The sequence below is a fragment of the Kryptolebias marmoratus genome, linkage group LG18 (assembly GCF_001649575.2).
Source record: "Kryptolebias marmoratus isolate JLee-2015 linkage group LG18, ASM164957v2, whole genome shotgun sequence".
Classification (NCBI taxonomy): Eukaryota; Metazoa; Chordata; class Actinopteri; order Cyprinodontiformes; family Rivulidae; genus Kryptolebias; species Kryptolebias marmoratus.
In genome coordinates, this window is record NC_051447.1 from 2,541,197 (window position 1) to 2,563,485 (window position 22,289).

The 22,289-nt window shown below is 39.2% G+C and overlaps 1 protein-coding gene across 4 annotated transcripts in view; it reads left to right on the forward strand.

The window, feature by feature from the left end:
• Positions 1–1,022: 1,022 nt before the first annotated feature.
• LOC108247515 (receptor-type tyrosine-protein phosphatase F) overlaps positions 1,023–22,289 on the forward strand; it is a 147,656-nt gene continuing 126,389 nt past the window's right edge. For 3 of the 4 annotated variants that reach the window (XM_017435682.3, XM_017435684.3, XM_017435685.3), the window contains exons 1-3: positions 1,023–1,404; positions 15,858–16,037; positions 20,326–20,471. In XM_017435682.3, coding sequence (XP_017291171.1) covers positions 15,941–16,037; positions 20,326–20,471 — 243 coding nt within the window. In that variant the 5' untranslated portion in view covers positions 1,023–1,404; positions 15,858–15,940. Of the gene's footprint in view, positions 1,405–15,857; positions 16,038–20,325; positions 20,472–22,289 lie in introns of those variants that run through there. The other variant, XM_017435688.2, reaches the window with a different exon arrangement.

Here is a 22,289-nt window from a genome sequence, read left to right on the forward strand (position 1 = left end):
GAAATAAACATTTGAAATAAATGAGTTTGTATGTAATGTATGAATTTAATATACAAGTTTCACTTTTTAAATGGAATTACTGAAATCAATCTACTTTTTCATGATATTCTAATTTTATGACCAGCACCTGTATATCATTTCAGCAATGAACCATGTTTTTATTAATTTTCCACAAGCTTTAGGAAAGCATGTAAACAATCTGTGAATAACTGATTTGACGTCCACAACTGTACACGAGTGTCCCAAACTTCAGAGAGAACAGTTACTGAAAGATGACAGTGGGTCAGAGGGCATGAAAAAGGGGGGAGTCTTTCTGCTACACTGCATACAAATGGATTTTCTAAGAAATGAGGTAAGTCGACATTGGTTCATCTGGGGAGTCATGTTTGGATCTGTCTTGCTGAATTTTATCTCAGACATGAAGGAGTTCATCACAAAGAACAGGAAATAAATCTTAAAAAATAGAAATAACAATGTTTAAGTTTAGGTTAGTCAGAAGGCTGTCATGAAGTATTCAGATATATTAAAATGGGTAGGTTATTCTTGTGGGAAAACTTCATCTCTTTGTCTTGTGTTTCCACATGAAGAATAACTTACCCATTTTGGGTAGTTTTTTTTCAGTTGTACATTCTACAAAATTAACATTTTTGGATTCCAGAAATATCAGTGTAAGCATATGTGTTTTAATATAGAGGTTATGAGCTACTGTGCTAAATCAGAAATGTGTCTTTTCAAATAATTCAGGAAAACTGGTAAGGCTAAGATGTCCCAGCTTTTCACTAGCATTGAACGCAGCACTGCATTTGTGAATCTGGAGCATGAAGAAAGTCTCAAAAGTCACTTTTATAGGCAAACTAATCCGGGCGCAGCAGGTAATTCACTTGTAATTTGCATATTTCTACTTGTGCGGTTTGACATGTGTACATTTGAAAAACTGTTTATGCAAACAGACGGGCCTGACTGAGCCAGACTTTGAGTCACGTGTCCTTGAGTCGGTACAACACCAAAGCACCAGAGAGAGGATGAGGAGGAGCATGATGTGCCTGCTCCACGGCGCGCGGTGACTAGAGCCACACTTGGAAACAGTACACGAACATCTATGGAAGCCAATGAAACCGCAGCAGCCCATACAGAAAACTGAAACTAAGGTATCGATACCATCACACTGATATCGATACCAACGTTAGTAACGATATAAACTGTTTTCGGATCAATGGAGACGCACAGACGGATGGTCAGAAGACTCGGATCCACAGCTCTCTGCACACTGTAGTCTTTCTAAGGATTAGAACCAGTACTGCCGAACCGGAAGTACAAGTTCTGAGACTGTTCGGGATTTTCGAGAATTCTGCTTCTCTTTTTCATCTTGTCTGAAGTCAGGTGTCCAGAAATCCCAAGAACATGGTGAGTTCAAACCTGATTATTTCTTGTGTGAGAGTCTGTCAGGAGCATCCTGCAGAAAGCGCGCAGTGTGCATGAGAAGGTCCTACCGATCAGAGATCATCCTGGACTGAAACCACACTCAACTATCTAGCTGACAATCCGTCCCGTCTCTCAGGGAGACTGCGGAAGGAAAGCTAACTATTTCCTGGTTTTATTTAAAAAAAAAAAAAACATCTCATATGACTTCGTCGAAAAAGTGTTTGTTTCAGATGCATATTGTGCATAAACGCAGTTTTTTTTTTTTTTTTTTGTGAAATACAGGTTGATTTAGATCAAATTATAATAAAACTGAGGCTCAGTGTGACACCAAGCTGTGCTGCAATTTCTTTACATTATTTCTTTGTGTTCTCTGGATATTAGTCTGATTATCTTGCGGTCTGACTGTGTGAAAAGTTTGGGGTGTTGGGTCAATTGTAGGATCAAACCATTAGGGGGTCTCAGCACCTGATGACTGTAAAGACCCTTTCACAAAACTCTTGGACCCAGGTCTGAGGCACCTCCTTCCTGTCTCTGTGTATTTTATGAAAGGATGGAGGCAGCTGTCTGTAAAGCTATAAGAGTCAATCTATGAAATGGTCAGCCGAACTCACAGTTGGTCTTTAACCAGCCGGCTGCAAAATTTAGGATATTTTACGTGTATACCTGTAGCGCCACCTCCTACTGATCCCTTCATTAAGGGAAGCTCACAGCAGGATGTGGCTGATCCGACTGGTTGTTTATGAATAACCAGAGACATCTTATAGAAAGTTTCACCTTTACAGTCATATCATATGAAAAGGGTCATGTGACTTCCACGCAGTGCCCTCCAAAAAGGATTCACTCTTCTTTTTAAAGCTAGTATGTGACCTGGCTGTGACTGTTGGAGACTAGCTGGTAAGAGACAGTTGTGAGGGACTTTCCAAAATGTCTTGCGATGTTTGCAGTGGTTTCCTCACTATCCACACAGGCTCACAGTTTCCACCCATCCATTTTCTTTACCTGCTTGTTCTAGTCAAGGTTGTGGGGAGCTGGTGCACACCTCTGATGGTTATTGGGCAGCACACACACAGCAAGAAGATTGCAGTTTCTTAACACAGCTGCAACCTTACTGTGGGGAGTTTGCATGTTCTCCCCATGCATGTGTGGATTTTCTCCAGTTTTTTTCCCAGAAACCAAAACATCCATATTATGTTAATTAGTAACTCATTTGTCTTTATGTGTCCCTGTGATGGACTGGACACATGTCCAGGGTGTCCCCCTCCACTGACACAATTACTGCTGGCTCACAATTTGTTGCTTGAGTTTTGAACATGTTCAAAAAATTTGTGCAACAAATTTTATTCTTAAATAGTCATAGAGTTGTTGTGGATGTGTCAAATTCACCTTAATTTAGTTTGCTTAATTCAAGAGCACCAGAGGTGTATTCTGACACCTGCAGAGAACTGTCCATATGACAGAAATTATCCAAGGCTACTGGTCCAAATGTCCCGGTCTGAAAACCACATCAATTATAAATAATAATGGTACCGCTTTACTATAAGGGTGCCCAATAAAAATGTATTAAATAGGTAATAATGTAATTACAGAGGTGTAAAGTAGCAAATTAAATTTATTTGCAATACTGTAATTGAGTATGATTTTTGTTTATTTCATACTTTTTTAAGTAATTAATCCATATTATACTTTTGCTTTGATTTGAGTATGTTTTATTTCAAGTATTATACTTTGTTACATTTGACATCTCATCCATTACTGAGTAAAAAATGTGAACTTAAACAAGTTTAAAAAATGACAAGAAAAAAACAAACAAAATCAACCCCAAACCCATAAAACCTACACATTGCAACAGTAATGATTTTATAGTTTTGTGTGATATCACTTTGTTTATTATTACCTGCCACCGAAAGGTGGGGGTAGACAATAATGGTTTTGTCTGTGTCTGTTAGCAAATGAGCACACAAGTCCGTTGCTGAATTTTATTGAAAGTATTAGAAAGTAATCAGTAGGTGTAAATCTAAATTGTATTAACTTTCAAAGTAAACCCATTTCAAGATGGTTATCACAGCCACCTGACCTTAGAAAACAGAAAAACAGCCCTACCTCAGTGAATTTCAAAGCTTTGTTGTGGTCGTAGCTGAGTCATTAAAAACACACTCTCTGATGTGTTGGAGGTAACTCTGTCTGTGCTGGTGGATAGATTTATTGAAACTTTCAGAAGTCATTGAGTGTACATCTACAACTGATTAAACTTACTTAATTCAAGATTGCTGCCACAGCTAACTGGCATTATCCTATGAGGATTTGAGTTTTTCTTTAAGTTTATTTTGTTTTAAGTTTATTGTTTCTTCTATTCTGTTGTTTTTTGTTGTGTCTATGTTTAGTTTATAAGTTGTGTAGTCTGCTCCCTGTGCCCTCTGTGTGCCATCCCTTTTTCTCCCAGTAATTCCCATGTCAGTCGTCCTCTTCCTCTCACACCTGTTCAGTGTTACTAATCAGTCACCTGTTTTCACTTCCTCGTTACCCTCAGCCTTTAAAACCTGTTCATCTCCATCCACTATTCACTGGCTCGTTGTTGCTTTAATGCACTGCCTGGATTTTCTCATGTCGCCTTTGTCTTGTACCTGGCTGTGTGTCACTTTTTGTTATTTAGTTGTTTTTTTTTGTTTTTGTTTTTTTTTGCCACAACAGCCTTTTGTTTTGTTCCACTTAAATCAATCAGTTTTTATTTAAACTCCTCCTCTCTGTCTGCCTGCACTTCCGGTCCAAATCCTCCAACCACCACCGATCCCGACATATCCAATACAAAGGTAGCTATAATTCATTCAGTTTCACAGATACTGATCTAAAATTTGTTGTGGTAGAAGCTGAGAGTCATTAAGAACATATAGAACACGTAAGTGTAACATCTTGTGATATAACATGAAATCACATATAACATTATTTTCCTATGTTATATATGTTATATGTTTTAAAACACGACTGTTGCATTTTTCTCAGACTGATACAGCTCATCAGTACTAAACTTGAGAGCCCAAAATCTGAACTGTTGGGTGATGTGGGAGATATTCTACGGTTTATAAATAAATGACTCCTGAAGAAATCGGCTCAAACCATAAGACCCATCTCTTCAGTAAAACCATCTGCTCCAAACTGCTGCATGTTCTGGATGAATAGATCCCAGTGTTGAGACTGGGACTTGAACGTGACCCCAGATGCTTTCTGAATGTAAAACCTCTTTTCAACAGTTTAGGCTGTCACAGTAAAAAGCCACCGGAGTCTTGCCATTTTGGTGCCCTATGAAAAATTATGGTTTGGTGCCCCAGCACCCTCACCACTTTGAGCGCACACACCACCCCAAACATTAATGAAGGGCAGCCATATGAAAGATGTTAAAGGTTTATTTGTTGATACAAACTAAAATTATTTGGTTGGTAAAGAGTTTTTGTGTTCCCTCTCAGGGCAACGTGTCACTCTCCCAACTGAATAACTGCCACCAACCTGTTAAGGACTTCACGCCACCTCCTCCTCTCAGCTTCTGTTGGTGCCGTTTCCACTTTGTCTATTGTTGATACGAGTTTCAAGTTAACTGGTGCAGTCATCCAGCCTCAATCATCCAGGACATGACACATCCCAAATAAAAATAAAAATTTAAAGAAAATAAAAGGAAAAAAAAAAAAACAAAATAACTGGACTTATAGTTTGTAGATGAAAACCTTTTACTTCCCATCCAGGGAGCTTTCTCAGTTTAAAACTGGAGAGTGTGGCGTTCCAAGCTTCAAACTGCATGTGCTGCTCTGTTTATGCAGTTAAATTCGCCTTTAGAATAATCTCACCCCCCTCCCTCCTGAGGGTCATTAGAGTCTTTGTTTGCCTGGCTCACAGAGAGATGTTTTGGTCACATGCATGAAGGTATGAATAAGAGAGAAAATGAGTATGGATGTCAGGCTTATTGCTCCATTGTAAGTTTTAGAAAGCTAAAATCTGAGACCTCCTCCTCTGTTTAGTTTTTTTTTTTTCATTTGACATAAATGGCTTCCTTTATACCCCTCTCAAACCATCTGTCTTCTCTGTCCAAAATATGAACATTTTGGTCCTCAAATAAGTGTCTCTCATCCTTGAGATACGCAGTTGAGTCTTGTCCCAAAGAGCTGTGTCTTCTGTATTGAGACATGCGTCTGAGGAGAGGCTGTTTATATCATATTGGCGGCTATTCATCATCACAGGGTTCAAACACTTTGACCAAGAACTTCTGACCTAACAAACTTAGAATTATGAGTGCACAGAAGAACCTGTGACCCTACTGAACTGGGCACGACGAGACTATTGAGTGGCTGTGTACCATGGTCAGGTTTGTTGTTTTGGGCTGACCAGTCGAGACTTTCGATCTCCCCTGTATGGAAAAGTACTTTGTAAAAGCACTGAGTCCACACCAGCATCTACGACATCTACCTCTGCGATCTCAGCTGGATCTGGATGAATAAGGACAGGTGTTGAGATGAATAACTTATTCAGTTCCTGAAATGCTATTTTGGCATCAGGAGATGCTGGAAAAAAATTATATATATATATATATATATATATATTCTCTGACGCAACACACAAATCTCTAAAACAGATTTTGTGCAGTTAGTGCTTCGTGTTCAGAATGTCACTCAGCTACAACCACAACAAGGCTCTGTATGACTGTATTAGAAGAATTGTTTACATAATAGCCAATATTGTGTTAGCTAAGATTACTTTACTGTGGGGACCTTGTACATCTAATGTTTACTTTCTGTAAGTTTCATTAAAGTTTGTCCAGTGGTTCATGAGATATTTTGCTAACAGACAGACAAATGAAAACACGTAGACAAAAACATTGTGCGCCTTTGAATGGGTGCTTGGTTATATGATAAAATCAGGAAGCAAAACTAGGGATATAACTGGTGTCTATAGCACAGACATTAGGGTGTTAGTCCCAGTCATATGGTGTACTTGGCTGGTGTAGTAGAAAGATGCCTGTACGTGGAAAACTGCGGTCCAGATCCTGTGAAGGTTATTACTTTGTTTTGTTTAAACAAACCTTTTGTTTAAATATAAATCCAGATGTAGACTAAAATAGCCCATAAACCTTTACTTTATAGAATTTTGTTCAACACCCCCCAAAAAAAATCACCTGAATAAGATGACCATAAAGAGATATTCCCACTTTTTATAAATTTGTTGGTCTCTTGTGCTCCTAATTAGTGAGATATCATTCAGTATTTGTTATCTCTGCCGAGGAGGTTATGTTTTCGGTAGTATTGGTTGGTTTGTCCATCCATCTGTCCATCTATCTGTCTGTTTATTAGCAAGATTACTTAAAAACTAATGAACAGATTTTGATTAAATTTTCAGGATATGTTGTGATAAAATTTTGGTGGTGATCCGGATCATGATCCAGATCCTTCAATTTTTTAATGACCCTATGACCTGGGCGGAGGTTTGCACTCTCAAAATGCTACTAGTTTTGTCTGATTCATAACCAGAAAAAGTAAACGGACAGCTTTAAAGCTTTAAATAAACGACTTCTTTCTTTACATCTCCACACCTGAACGCTGTGTGTGAGCGAGCTAGCTGAGTTGAGTCGGACTGAACCAACTCTGAGAGACGGGGGTGTCGAATGTGTAGCATTGCAGTTTGTAACTAAGAACGTAAAATTGTTGTGTAGAAATAAACACTATGAGGGTCAGTTTATTGAATGTCTTTTTTCATTTAATCCTCCACCCTGAGAGTGGAGGAGTTCACGTCTGCCGTATTCTTTCTTAGTGGTTCCTCACAGGAAGCCTCATTGATTGTGGTCTCCCTGCAGCTCGTCTTTCAGCTCCTCTGGTGGACATGAGTCATGTCCATATGTCGAGGACATGATGTCCCTGTGCCCTCAGCTGTGAGCTGAGTAAAGAGAGGACAGGTTACTTGTTCCTGAGAGCGTGACGTCCTCTGTAACAAGACTGGAGCCTGGCCTGGATTCTGAGAGGATGTGACCCACTGAGCCTGGCACAGCTCAGGGCCCAAGCAATCTGCTACTGTCCTTAACATTGATGGTTGGGGCAGGGCGGGGGGTGGGGCGACACTGTGTGTCACAGCAACAACAAAAACAGATACAAGAGGTCATTACAGAAACCTTTTTTTTACCTTGAGACAAATCTGCATTTAGCAGTTTATCTGATCCTGCCCCTGTATGTAACAGTTTGAACTTGTAAAAAGCTCCAGTCTCAAAGCTTCATCTGGGTTTATCTGGAATCTGGTTTTGGTCTAAAGAAGAATCCAGCCAGCAGTGGATCATCTGGCTCTTTATCGGCTCCGTCTTCCTGCTTTTATCAGGACAAATCAGCAAAATCTCAACAAAACTTTACTGTAAAACCAAAATTCAAAGAACAACTGTATGTGGTCATTTGATGCACCACAGGAATCCAGGGTGCAGTCAGTTTGGTCCCACATGTGACTAAAAGCTGTTGAGTTCAACAATTTTTTGGTTGCACTGGTGCGCCTGACATTTCACAACTTTTCCTTTACAATTTATTCTTTTTTATCTTAAGCCTGGACAAATGACTAGACTTTAGGGCTAACTTCATTTGTAGTTCTAAACATTTAGGCTGATTCTACTGACATTATTTTCTCCCACTGCATTATTTCTCACTGGTCAATTGTGCAAATTGGGTAATCATTTTTTTTGGGACATAATTTTGCGACTTCTTTCGACTGTTCCTTTGTTTGCCCAGACTACAGGAAGTTACAGGTTAGTGTGGCCATGAATTAGAACTGAGTGTGGTCCTGCTTTAAAATCGGGAAAGATTTGCTCAGATTAGATGTTTAACAGGTGAACTGGGATTTTAAATTTAAAGCAGGTCTGACTCCTGGTTCATGGTTTCTTTGTTTTTTTTCCCCTTAAATTAACAGTGTTTTTTTACACTCAGTAAATATTATAAATGTTTTCTTTTCTTTTAAGCCAACAGCTAATATTATATGAACACCCCCTACCCCAGCACCTTCCCCTGTCAGAATAGTGAATGGTAAATGGACTGTACTTATATAGCATCTTTCTAGCCAACCAGGCTGCTTTACAACACAGTCTGTGCCCTCATCCGCACACACATTCATATAGCACTCTACTAAATCTCTGCACAGGTAATTTGAATAAATCAATCCAGGGTTTCCCCCAGAAAAGAGGCTAAGCCTGGTGGTAGCAGGTCGATCACCAGCCGACCATGATTTAGTAAAAAAAAAGATTTAAGTTGACAGGAAAGTTGAAAATATGGCTATTTATTATGTGATATTGTAAGATATGTGTGTCAAATATTTACACAACTACAGTTTTACAAAAAGGCACTTTTGAAATACTTTTTTAAACAAAAATTGTTAGCACCTAATTTAAGTCAAATTTACAAAAAAATTAAATTACCATAAATAAAAAAGTGCAAACAAAGCACCAACACACTTCTCACATCAAGGCCAATGAATAACAACAGAGAACTCTGAAAAACAGACAGATGCTGTACTGTACTGTGTTTTTTGTGGCACAGGCTGCATGTTGGAAACAAAGCATATCTAATGCTGAATTTAATACCATCATTTTACTCTTAAACAAGGAGAAATTAGCACAATCATATTAATATTTTCACTAACTACAAAACATGCTAACCGTATTCGGTTTTGTAAAGCCACCCCCTGAATTTCGGCTTAACTAACCATTTTTGGTTAAATCCGCTCGTTCGATGTTTATTGCTGTGGGCTCATTATAGTCGTGCTTTTACAAAAATTGGGAGGTGCACGACCATGCGATGCGACACCGCGTGGGGCCTTCGCGCAGGGGTGGGAACAGTGCGATTGCGTCACTGTTGGCACACCTTCGCGCGGTGATCAACGCGGATGGAAAAAACCATGTAAAAAAATTTATGCATTTTACAATACACAAGCGGAGCTTAGCCTGGCGGAGGGGGCAGTAAAGCCTGGCGGCCCAACCCTGCATTCTATAGAGTCTAATTATTGCTTTAGATTATATTTATACACCGATACTGCATACATCAGAGACAATGAGAGGTTCATTGTCTTGCCCAGTGACACTTTGATATATGACTGCATGCTAGTAGAACTGAACCCCCATCTTTCTCATTGGAGGATGACTGCTCTAATCACAGCCAAAGGTGTCCCAGGTAAACAAAAGACAAAGGAAAACAATAAGTGCAATACTCGAATATGATTAAAAGTGTTACTACCAGGAATTCTCTCTAACAATTACTCACTTGTGTTGCCAGGTGAAAAGGTGATTTTCCAATTATTGTGCCAGTTATTTAACCATGCAGTAATGAATAAACCTTTATTAGTTCATTGGATCAGTCACTGATAAGAAAACTGAAATTTACTGAATTGTGTTTTACCTGAGTGTATGTATAAAACCAAACCATTACTGTTCTCATATTATCAACAAACTAACAACTTGACAAAGGAAAACTAGTTGTCAGTTGTAAATAACCATCTCTCCAAAATGTTATTTTCCATTGGATAGATAGCACAACAGCCTATAGCCAAATTTGTGATGCTTTTTTTGCCTTTAATTAACTTTTTGAGTTTTTGTGGTATAACAATGTGGTAACAGGATCAACCAAAACGTATTGAGAATTATGTCTTTACATTCAGTGCTTTAACTGTATCTGTATTTTATAGTGAGTAAAGAAAATGCATGGATGGACAGATGGATGTTTATTTGGGTTTTAACATAAAGCTGATATAGTTAAGGATGTTACAAATATGGAAAAAAAACATTATTGATTTTGTAATATTGAAAAACAAACAAAAAAAGAAAGCATTTGAAATACTACTTTACATTTTACAAAACCAGATAAATATATACAAAAGAAAGATGTAGAACCCATGAGTTGTTTACATGGGCCAGCGGAATGCTCAAACCAGATTGGCCAGCATGTTGATTAGGGTCACATTTCTTCTCTCCTGCTTCATGGCCTCTCGTGCTTTGCGGGCTTCAGCAAGCATTCGGTCCAGCTGCTGGTCATGCTGAACCCCGAGAAATTCATCCTCCCTCCTGTCCTGCAGCACCAATGGGATGTCAGTTCCGTTCCTCTTGCCTACACGGAGAGCAGAGATGAGGGTGGTTACACAAGCAAGTGATCAGTGATGCATTAAAGAAAATAAGTGTATTCCTGCTTTGCAAAAGCAGTAAAAGTTTTGCCAAATATTGCATGTAGTATCACAAATGTATTATAGATTAAGATTAGATTATAAATTGTAATTTCTAACAATGTGGACATTTTTATCACCAGTATAAATATCAATAAGAAAGAAGAGAGTTGCAACCTGTTAAAGCATATTACCAGTGATAGCATGTGGCAGACGTCCCAGATGTTGGGGGGGCTACTGGTGCCGGTATAGAAGCTGGTGGAGGTGTTGGTGCCAGTGTGGATGCCCTTGATGGTTCCAGGGTACTTGGACAAGAACGCTGCTGGTCGCTGGCAGAAGAAGATTCTGAACAAAATAAACAGAAAAGAACGCACAGCACAAAATAGCAAAAAGTTAATAAAATCAAACAAAAAGAGGTAATAAATTTGATATAGATACTGCTTTCAAGCTGATGTTAGGTTTTACGTTTACCTCATTGAGGATAATTTATCAGGAAATATCAAGCGCAACGTAGTCAAAACACAAGTTAGCCTGTATGGCTAACTAGCTAGTTATTGTCTGTATACAAGACACTTGTGTCTCAAAACTATCTATGTTTGTACAATGTTAGCTTTACAACAGTGGGATAGGCTTAATAAAAGTAAGAAAAGTACAGTGTTGCACAAGTCCAAAAAATTCACCATTCTCCCCTGTTTTCACCAATGCTGTCGCAGAGTCAAGGCCTCCATCCCTCCTGTTCCTTGCCAGCTTATGCCTGTAGATGGCATCCATCTGTCCAAACCAACTCCAATCCCTCCAGTTTGAACCACAGCAGCCGTTATGGTTCTTGATGGTCCAGGTCCCATCTCCAACACCTCATGGAAAATTCTCTTGCTCTAACTGTCTCCCTCTGGACATGCTCGCTGGCCAAAAAGCACAAAAATGTTTGCACCTCTTTTGTTGACTAGAGGATTGTTTTGCTGGTTTGGTTCATTATGAAAATAATGAAAAAAATCTAACTTTAACCAAAAAACAATATGCAAAAAACAGACTTCATTTACCTGCGCCAACTATCAGACAAAATGGCAGTTTAAAAGTAGTTTAGCCATGCTGCTGCCTTAATTCATCCAGTGACATTCTACCGGCTAATCAACAGGCTGCAATCTGCTGACGTAAAAATTGTCAGCTTGGTGTGGTACGCTTGGAACCACGGCTGAGACAGTACCATAAATTGAGGTAAAAGTAGGCAGAACCAGGCAGTGGAAACACTCTGGGTCTGGGCAGTGTTGAACTGAATCGAAGAAAGACAAAGCCATGGAAAAGGGGCCTAAGTCTATCTTCCACAACTCTCTCCCTGATCTTTATCATGTGGCTCATCAACTTAATTCCTCTGTAGTTGCTACAACTCTGTACATCACCCTTGTTCTTAAAAACAGCCTATTCCCTCGGTCTCGCTAGTTATTACAAATCCTTCTCATTTGGAAATAGGTGCTGACTACAGCCATTTCCACCCTCCGTCCTTACTGGTTCCTTTCCCTGACATCAAACCTACCCATCATCTTCTCATCTCCTCTGTTTCCTTCACCAACATGTCCATTCAGATCCACTCTGATCATCATCACTATCTCCTCCCTGGGAATACTCTTTCACTTCATCAAGATCCTTCCAAATTTTACCTTTCTCCCCTACATCGCATCCAGCCTGTGGAGCATAACCACTGACAACAATGAACATCGGACTGTCTACTTCTACCTTCAGACACATCACCCTATCTGACACGCTTTTCACCTCGACTGCATTCCTTGCAAACTCCTTCAAGACCGCCGCTCGTCCATTTCTCTTCCTATCCACACCATGGTAAAACAGCTTAAACCCAGCCTCAATGCTGTGAGCCTTGCTGCCCTTCCACTTTGTTTCTTGCACACAAAATACATCTACTTTCCTCTTTTGTATCATGTCTGCCAGCTCTTTACTTTGCCTGTTGTCCTTATGTTTAGAGTTGCTATCCTCATTCCTACACTTTTGCCTTTCCTCTTCTCCCTCTGCCTCCTGGCACGTTTCCCTCTTTGTGGTCTTCGAATAACAGTAGCATAATTTCCAGCAGCACCGATGCCCTCCTGACACAACCCTCTCTATTTATTCAGGCTTGGGACCAGCATAAGAGATACATGTACTCCCTAGTGGCTAGTTTGTTTTATTCCTTTTGAAGTTGTGATGTATTTAGTTGATTCAGTTTATTTTGTCTTACTTGTTCCTTATCTTTTATTTAGTAACTCTCTTGTTGTTTTCCAGATTTTTCCCGTCTCATTCTCCAGCTCATTCGCTCAGTCAGTTCTGCTCCTCTTCTCTCACCTATTCCTATTACTCATCAGACTAGCTACATTCACTAGTTCTCACCCCTCCATTCTTACTTAAACTCTCCATTCTCACTTACTCATGAGTCCGTCATCCTGTTACCCTGTTTGTTACCTGCCAGTTTTCCTGTTTTCCTGTTGGCCTGTCAGTTTGTTTTTTGTGTGCTCCTCGTTGTTTAAATCTCTGTGTTTTGTTATGCTGTAGTAAAAGCCATGGTATTTGCTGCCCAATAATAGTGTAGAAAATTTGAAAGGGATAAGCCACCAATTGTTCGAGGTAAATGTAGAATTTCTTTCCTTATGCGTGGTTGTTTTTTATTCCATATAAACCGGGATATCTGACTATTTGAGTTGGTGAAAAAGGATTTTTCACCAACCAAAGGTCTCACCGGTGGTAAGACCTTTGCAGTGAAAGATTCCAGGAATACTGAAAATAGCAAGGGAGAGAGCTGATCAGAATTTTTTTTTATAAAAGTCAGCTGAAAAACCATCAGTGTTTGTTGCACTAACCTTTGCTGTAGCTGATGTGCAAGCAAACGACCTGCCCTTTCACCTTTTTCATAAACGTTAGCTCTTGTTTTTGTTTTGGATATAAGATATTCAGCTTGTTGTTCTGAAAGAATATTAAATTCAGTTTTTAATGATACTGCCATGGTAAACTCAAATGCAAACTCAAATACACTTGACTTCATGACACATTTGTTTAAGAGGTCTGCTGAAGGTAAACTACTATATAACTCATCCACTTTCATCTATTTCTTCAGTTAATTGTTTAAGGCATTGTTTCTTTAAGTTTTTTCTTGCAATTGTTATGCCCCGCAGATAGGCTTTATAGAGTCCCAAATTGTCAGCTGCAACATTCCTAGGATTTGATTAGCTTCTAGAAAGAAGTTGATTTCAGATGAAATATATTTCAAATATTCCTCTTCTGCTAGCAGTAGATTGTTAAGACGCCACTGGCGTTGTATAGGATGTATGCTAGGGATAAGCAACTTCATAGAAAGTGGTCCATGATCCGAGATGACTTTACTTCCATAATCACACATTGTTATTCAGTGCAAGATTCTCTTATCGAAAAATATGTAGTCTGTACATGAGTAGGTTTTATGAACCTAAGAGAAGAAGGAATAAATCCTGGAACTAGGGTTGCGGAAGCACCAGATATCAACCATACCATAATTTTCTAGAAGTGAGTTAACAGATTGGACAGATTTTGACAGGGGTGCCCTCGCCGTGGAACTTCGAAACAGTGAAGAAAGCGTGCAATTTGCATTACCCGGTACTATAAGGTAATGAGTTGACATATTTGGTAGACTTGAAAATAAGTTATTGAAAAATATAGGGTCATCCCATTTTGGTGCGTAAAAACAGGCTAAAATTACTGGTAGTGTGTATAGTTTTCCAACTACAATCACATAGCGACCAGTGGTATCTGAATGTGCACTAGATGCCATAAACTGTACATTGTTGCTAATTATAATAGCAAACCCTCTCGATTTTGATTGAAAGTTGGATTGGAATACCTGACCCGGCCATTTCCCACAAAAAGACATGTTTTTATCATCTATGCATATATGTGTCTCCTGCAGGAAAGCAATGTCTGCTTTAAGTTGTTTCAGATGCGTCATGACTTTTTAAAATTTTACTGGATGATTAAGCGATTTTACGTCCCAGCTCACAAAGTTACCTGGACAACCATTGATGTATTTTAAATTATTTACATCAACCATACTAAGTAATGTATCTTAAGTTTGTAGGTGTTACCCAGTGGTCCCATGTTCTGATTTAAACATGTTAAGGAAAAATAAACATATCTGGCAAAACGAACACAACAGCAAACCAGCTGAAGCCCCCCTAAAACAGGCCTAGTGACGCCACTGGGAGACACACTCCGGACTGTTGATTTCAAATGATGTTTTTGTGGGGAAGTCTTATAGAGGCACAGTTTCATGCAATGGCAGATTCTAAATGGAGCACACTATACAAAAGACAGGCTTGAAAAATATTTGTCACACTGTCCCCTCTGTGTAAAGAATGCCAAGAGGCCCCAGCAAATACACATGTTTTGGAGCTGTCCCTCCATGAAAAGATTCTGAAATTTTTCTCATATTGTCTAATGTAACTGGAGAGGACATCACTCCTAATGTTTGAACTGTCTTGTTTGAAGTGTCACCTACTTCACTTACTGTCTCTCCTACTAAAAAAGACTGAATAGCTTTGACAACTCTGTTGGCCAGGAAGGTAACACTGCATAACTAAAAATCTGCAGCTCCACCTACATAAACCAGCTGGATTAGAGAGAGTCCTTTAATTTCTTAAACTGGAAAATATCAGGCTGATTTTATCATGTAAGGTTGGATCTCTGAAATAACCTAGAATCCCTTTCTGTCCTGTTAAATGTGCAGATTGTTCTTGATCTTGACATGTGTGTATATATCTATATGTGTAATGTGTAAGGGATTTTTATGTGTATTAATATATCTTTAATAATTAATTTATTTGGCTACTTGTTTGTTTGTTAATTTAACATGTTAAAACTGTAATAAACAAAACGTTAAAGAAAGTTTATGAAACGACTTTGCACAAGTAGCACTTGAACTATGTATTGTGAATGACCCTCATCACTCAAAACAAGTATTAGGGATCCATCTCAGCTACTACCACACCAAATTTAGCTCAGTATTGTAAAAATGATTGAGTTATATCCATTTATATCTTTTTTAAGGTCATTTGGCTGTGGCAGCCATATTGACATTGGATGACTCCTCTGTCAACTCCCCCCATCCTCACTCTTCCTCTTCTTCTGATTCCTTCCATTTTTGCTAAACCAGGTGAACTCTTCTGGTGTGTGTTTTTTATAGGACTCACACATGATTAGTGTGTTTTAAATGAAGCAGATATACTTAACCAGAAACAAAGTTAACCCTGAGTTGTCTGGTATCTTTGCAGGTCTTTTTTAAAAAGTGTGTGAGATCATAGCAGAGTAACAGCAGCATCAGCATCGGAGGAGAGTCAGGACAAAAGGTGGAGAGATGAACCTGAGATCCTACAGAGGACTTTCGCCTGTCATCAGAGGAGCTCTTTATGTCTTGCAGCTGGCTGGGATTATTCTGCCGTCTCACTCAGAGAGTAAGTTCTGATGGGTCCACTACAGACTGTCACACATCACATTAGTTTTCTCCTGAAATGTTTGCTAATGAGTGGATCTTTGGAATGGGACTGAAATCAGTTAAAGCTTTTACATTGTTATTGCTCGCCGCTTGTTTGTGTATGTCTGTGCATGTCTGGGTGTGTGGGTTTGTTTGTCTATAGCAGGGGTGTCAGACTCCAGGCCTCGGGGGATGCTGTCCTGGAAGTTTTAAGTTTTTCTGCTCCAACACACCTGATTCAAATGGTTTAATCATCAAGTTCTCCAAAAACATGTCCACGAGTCATTCGTTTAAACCAGGCGTTTTAAAGTAAGAACACATCTAAAACATGCAGGAGAGCGGCCCCTGAGGAACAGAGTTTGACACGTGCTCTATAGCATAAGCAAAACCATGAACCAGTGGACCTATTTTAATGAATCTTTTGGGAAATAATTATTGGATGAACAGGTACAACTGATTAAAGTTTGGAGTTAACCCAATTGAAGATGGCCACCTCAGCTAAGTGACTTTAGCAAATATAATAATATATAATATTAGCAATGGTGAACAATATAAGCGTGTTTCTGAAGAGTTTCCCTCTCCACTTAACAGAGCTGCTGAAGATACAGTACATACCTGTAGTTTCTGCACAGTAATTCAAACTGAACAGGCTAACCTGAAAGTACTGATGACTGAAGGTGGATGTTAAAAAATGTTTTTAGAAAAGGGTTTAGGACCATTTGTGTGATTTTATAACATTTTGTTTTTTATTCTGAACAGTAACAACCTGCAGTCACTGCCTGTGTCTGTTTGTGTGTGATCATGTTTCTGTTGGTTTCCCAAATATTTCTTGAACCACTGGATACAATTTAATGAAAGTTGCAGAATTATTGGATGTACATATACAACTGATTAACTTTTGGAGTCAACCTGATTCAATATGGCTGCTACAGCTAATTGACTTTAAAAAACACAAAAATGTCTATAACTCAGTCAGTGTCACAGATATTGATCTCAAATATGGTGTGGTCATGGCTGAGACTGACCCCTAACACATATTCTAAGACCTAAGAAATTATAGAAGATCTTTGGAGTCAGCTCTTTCTGTTAGAAAAATATGTCATGAACTAGAGGTCAGATTTTAATTAAACTCTCAGAAATTTTTATTGGATGCACATCTACATCAGAATAACCTTTGAAGTCAATCCAATTCAAAAAGGCTGCCATGGCCAATGAACATTAACCAAAATATAATATCTATAACTCAGTCAGTTTTTCACATATTGAGTTAAAATTTGATGTGCTAGTAGCTGAGAGTCAGTCACATCACATACTCTTAAGTGTAATATCTCATAATATTGCATGAAATTGCTACAGCTTTGTCATTTCTCAATATAAGATTATCTTACTTTAAAACTCTGGCAGTGGGCTGGGTACAACTTTTGTATCAAGTGTCTACGGAATCTGTTATGACCAATGGACTTATTTGAGATCCATCTGAACTTAAAAGAGGCACGGCTCAGGGAAGTCTGTTGTCGCCCTTACAGTTTTCTTTAGTTATGGAGCCGTTAGGGATAGCTGTGCGACAAACTCCAAACCTTTTTCCTCAGTAAACTTATTGGATAAGTGTAGACTAGAGTTACCAGTTATAACCAGGGACAACTTTATAATTACTAATGGAATTAAATCTTGGAATAATCTGAGGTTATTTGCGACAAAGCATACATTGTGCTGTTTAAAATCACTTATAATATAATAACCGAGATCTAACAGGAGAAGACACTGGAGCCAATTTAAAAAAATGGGAGGAATCAGGAATTCACGGCTTTTGATCTTTGAGATAAGTGAAAGTTTAAATTATTTGAGACCATAAAAACTCAATACAATTTACCCAGAATAGGAATTTTATAAATACCTCTAGGTTAGACACTATGTACAGTCCAAAATGAATACCCTTAGTCTTCCAGGTGACTTTAGTTTACTCGAAAAGACATTTCTGGACAGTCAGAAACACAGCCACTTTGTCTCTACGTTTTGTTCAACCCTACAGCATCTCACTGAGGACAGGCTAGCACTCTTAAGAATATCTCGGGTAACACTTTTGAAAACAACAATAAACCTTGAAGCATAGGAGGATGTTATACTTTTGCTTTCTAAGATATCAATATGCAACAGATCAGGGAGATGCAATATAATATCTTACACAAAGCTTATATATCTCTGTACATGTATAGCAAATACACAACAGGGCTCTCCAAAGTGTTCAAAGTGTAAAACACCTAAAGGAACCACACTTAACTGTCTCTGGGATAGTGAAAAGATTCAGCAGTTTTGGCAGGCACTGTGTACAGAGGTCAGTGGAGTGATTGGACAGCAGCTAAAGCCTGATGCATTAATGTTTGTTACGACTTTTATTGGATTCATTAAAAGTACGCAAAGACACAACACATTGTCTTTTCATAGTAACCAGGAAGGCAATAATGACAAAATAGGTGGGTGATAAGATCCCATCACTTCAATTATGGACTTGTATAATCTCAGACATTATCACTTTGAAGAGGCTGAGGTTCTGTGTCAATGAACAATATCATCTGTTCAAAGTAAAGTTTGATGTAGTGCTGAAACGCCTGCAAAGGAGCGGGGGGCAATCCTGGTCCCTGTGTGCCACTATCCTGCATGTTTTCCTTATTTCCCTGCTCTAACACACCTGATTCATGGTTAAATCACCTCTTCATGTTCTGCAGAAGCCTGTTAATCACCCATTGAATCAAATCAGGTGTGTTGGAGCAGAGAAACAAGTAAAACATGCAGGATGGTGGCCCTCGAGGACCAGAATTGGACACCCCTGCTGTATTTTATAGTATTATGTTATATTATATTGGATCTGTACTCTCGCAATGTTTATACACACTGGACTGGTTTAATTGTAAAATGTTAAAATATTAAAAAAAATAATGTTAAAAAAACCCCACTGGCAACTGGCAATATGTATTCCTTCTAGAAGTGCTAGGCCTTCAATTTATGCTTCCGGGTCTTGTCAGTGTTAGAAAAGAGTTTAGAGCAGTGGAGATGTGGAGATGTCTAGGAGAAAAGGCTATGGACTTTCTAGCCAGATGGTTTAACACAACCTTAGAGATTGAGAGAATTCCTGAGGAACAGAGAAGCATTCTTGGACTGATTTTCAGGAACGAGGGACTGTTCAGAGCAGAGCTGTAGTAACTACAGAGGGATACATGTGATGAGTCTCACTGTGAAAATATGGGAAAGCTGCTGAAGCCAAGTTAGTGAGGAGCAAATCAGTGAGCATCAGCATGGTTTCACTAAAGATGTGATGTTTGAGAGTGTTGGTGGAGATATTTAGAGAAGGTCAGAAAGCCCTGTACTGAGTCTTTGTGAATCTACAGAAAGCAGGTGACAGGGTGCCTAGAGAGTAGGCCTGTCACGCTAAACAATAAATTAATTAATCGCACGATAAATTAGAATGAGGTAGATCATTTTCATTTGTCGGTGTTATTGTTTCTTCGTGTCTCTCTCTCTTTCTACTAAAGACACTGGATGACAAAAGGCTCAGCTCCGGTGCTCTTCACTGACCCCTCCCGCTCTCATTTCCTTAGCGTAAGGGGGGCGTGGCCTATCGTGTCAGGTAGCCAGCCAGCCAAGGCACATCGTCTCATACCTCTGCAGCATTAGAGCCCCGTGAGGAGTTAGCAAGCTAAAGAAACACTTTGATATTTGGGGAAAAAAAACAAAATGGAACTGGTTTTAAGGTCGAATTAACAGCAACAGTGTGGGAGCACTTTGGATTCAAACAAAATGGCCGAGGCGAATCGCTGAACCCTTGTATCCAGTCATAGACGGATGTAGTGGAGAGAATCCGGTCAGTTTTTCAAAATAAATGTCGTTCAGACTCAAAAAAAAAAAAAAAACCAAAACCCAGAAATACTGTAAGTTAATTATTCTTTCTCTGTGGCCCGGTACCAAATGACCCATGGACCGGTACCGGTCCGCGGCCCGGAGGTTGGGGACCTATGTTGTAGGGCATAGGATTCTGTTGAAGAGAGATGCAGAGGGAGAATGAGACTGCACAATGTTCTGTCATGGCATCTGGAGGTATGGCACAGTTACTGTAATACAGTTTGTGAGTTTAACCGTCTCCCACTTCATTACAACACCCACCACAAGTTCATAAAATCCCTTTAACTTGTCTGCAGCTGTTTCTCAGTCCTGGTTGTTACCTATTATTTTTCTTCCTGTTTTCATCTTTTCCTTTACCTGTGTCTCTTATACAGGTATGCCCAGTTTTATCCGGTCCCCAGATGATCAGACAGGGATTTCTGGAGGAGTGGTATCCTTCATCTGTCAGACTGTGGGGGAGCCCAGACCGCGCATCACTTGGACCAAAAAGGGGAAGAAAGTCAGCTCTCAACGCTTTGAGGTTTGATTTTAGGCAGCTGGTCTTTGAACTGATGGTACCTTTCTGTCTCCCAACATTTTATAGGAAATCACAGCAGACGCCTTTCCCTGGAAACAGGGCAATTAAATTTTTGTTCATAAGCTGTTTAGATTTTATACCCTAACTAAAAAAATCTGATTTCAAATGGGTGCCTTCATAATTATATATTTTACAAAAATTTTAATATTATTTGATCCAGGAGCAGACATAGAGGCTGAACAAGGTCTTGCAATATTGAAACGCCACAAGGTTTCTCATCTCCTGAAGCAATATGACATTTGAGTCAGTGGGACTCTTGTCTTTTGACTTGTCACAGGACAAGAGTCCCACTGACCCACTGACTTAAAATTATCATTATTATTACTACTACTACTACTAATAATAATAATGATAATCAGGGTTTCCCCCAGAAAAGAGGCTGAGCCCGGTGGTAGGTGGCCATTTGCTGACTGACTGTGATTTAGTAAAAAAAGAAGATTGAAGTTGAAAATATGGCTATTTATTATGTGATATTGTAAGATATTTGTGCCAAATATTTACACAACTACAGTTTTACAAAAAGGCACTTTTGAAATACTTTTTTAAACCAAAATACAATAAAAATAAATACAAAGTGTTTGCACCTAATTTGAATCCTAATTAAAATCATATTTACAAATAAATTAAATTACCATAAATAAAAAAGTGCAAACAAGGCACCAACACACTTCTCACATCAAGACCAATGAATGACAACAGAGAATTCTGAAAAACAGACAGATGCTGTACTGTACTGTGCTTTTTGTGGCACAGGCTGCATGTTGGAAACAAAGCATATCTAATGCTGAATTTAATAGCATCATTTTACTGTTAAACAAGGAGAAATTAGCACAATCATATTAATATTTTCACTAAGCACAAAACATGCTAACTGTATTCAGTCTTGTAAAGCGGGTTTTGGTTAAACCTGCTCTTTCCATGAGGCTCTCTCATAGAGGGATCATAAAAATGCTGATACAGGTGAACCAGCTCTGCTAGAGCACTGAAATCAGCCATTTTGAAAAGAGTCCAATTATTGGATGAACAGGTACAACTTAGGTCCAAGTTACAAAAATTGGGAGGTGCACGACCACGCGCGGGGGCTTCGCACAGGGGCGGGGCCAGCGTGATTGCGTAACTGTTGGCGCGCGCACCTTCGTGCGATGATCAACGCGTCAAGTATAAATCTACCTGAAAGGTAGCGCTTTTGGGGGTGCGGGTGGAAACAAAACGTGTATGAAAAATGGAGTATTTTACAATAAACAAGCAGAGCTTACCCTGGCGGCCTGCCAGGCTTATAATACACTGGGGGAAACCCTGATAATAATAATAATAATAAAATTCAGTTTATTTATATAGTACCAAGTCACTATAGAAAAACATGCACATACATTACAAAAAGCCAATTAGTAAAGGTTAATTATGTAAGGTAGTCAGCAGATTGCTTTTAATAATAATAATAATAATGTAAGGACACTCAGAGGGGACCCGGAAAATCAACCACACACAGGAGTGTACAAAAGGGAAAAAGTTTATTATTCAGAAACTGGTTTCTGCTCAGGGAGAGGACATCAAACACAGCACTGTAGAGCCGTGGACGGGTGGAGCAGAGGGACAGAGGGTCTGACGACAGGGTGATGCAGGAAACCACTGGAACAGGCTTCAGTAGAAGCAATGAAGATCTCCACGAGGAGATCCCAAACGCAACACCCAGAGACTAGTCGATGATAAGGCAGAGGTCATACACAGGAGGTCAGAGAGAGCAAACTTAGCTTAGAGGGG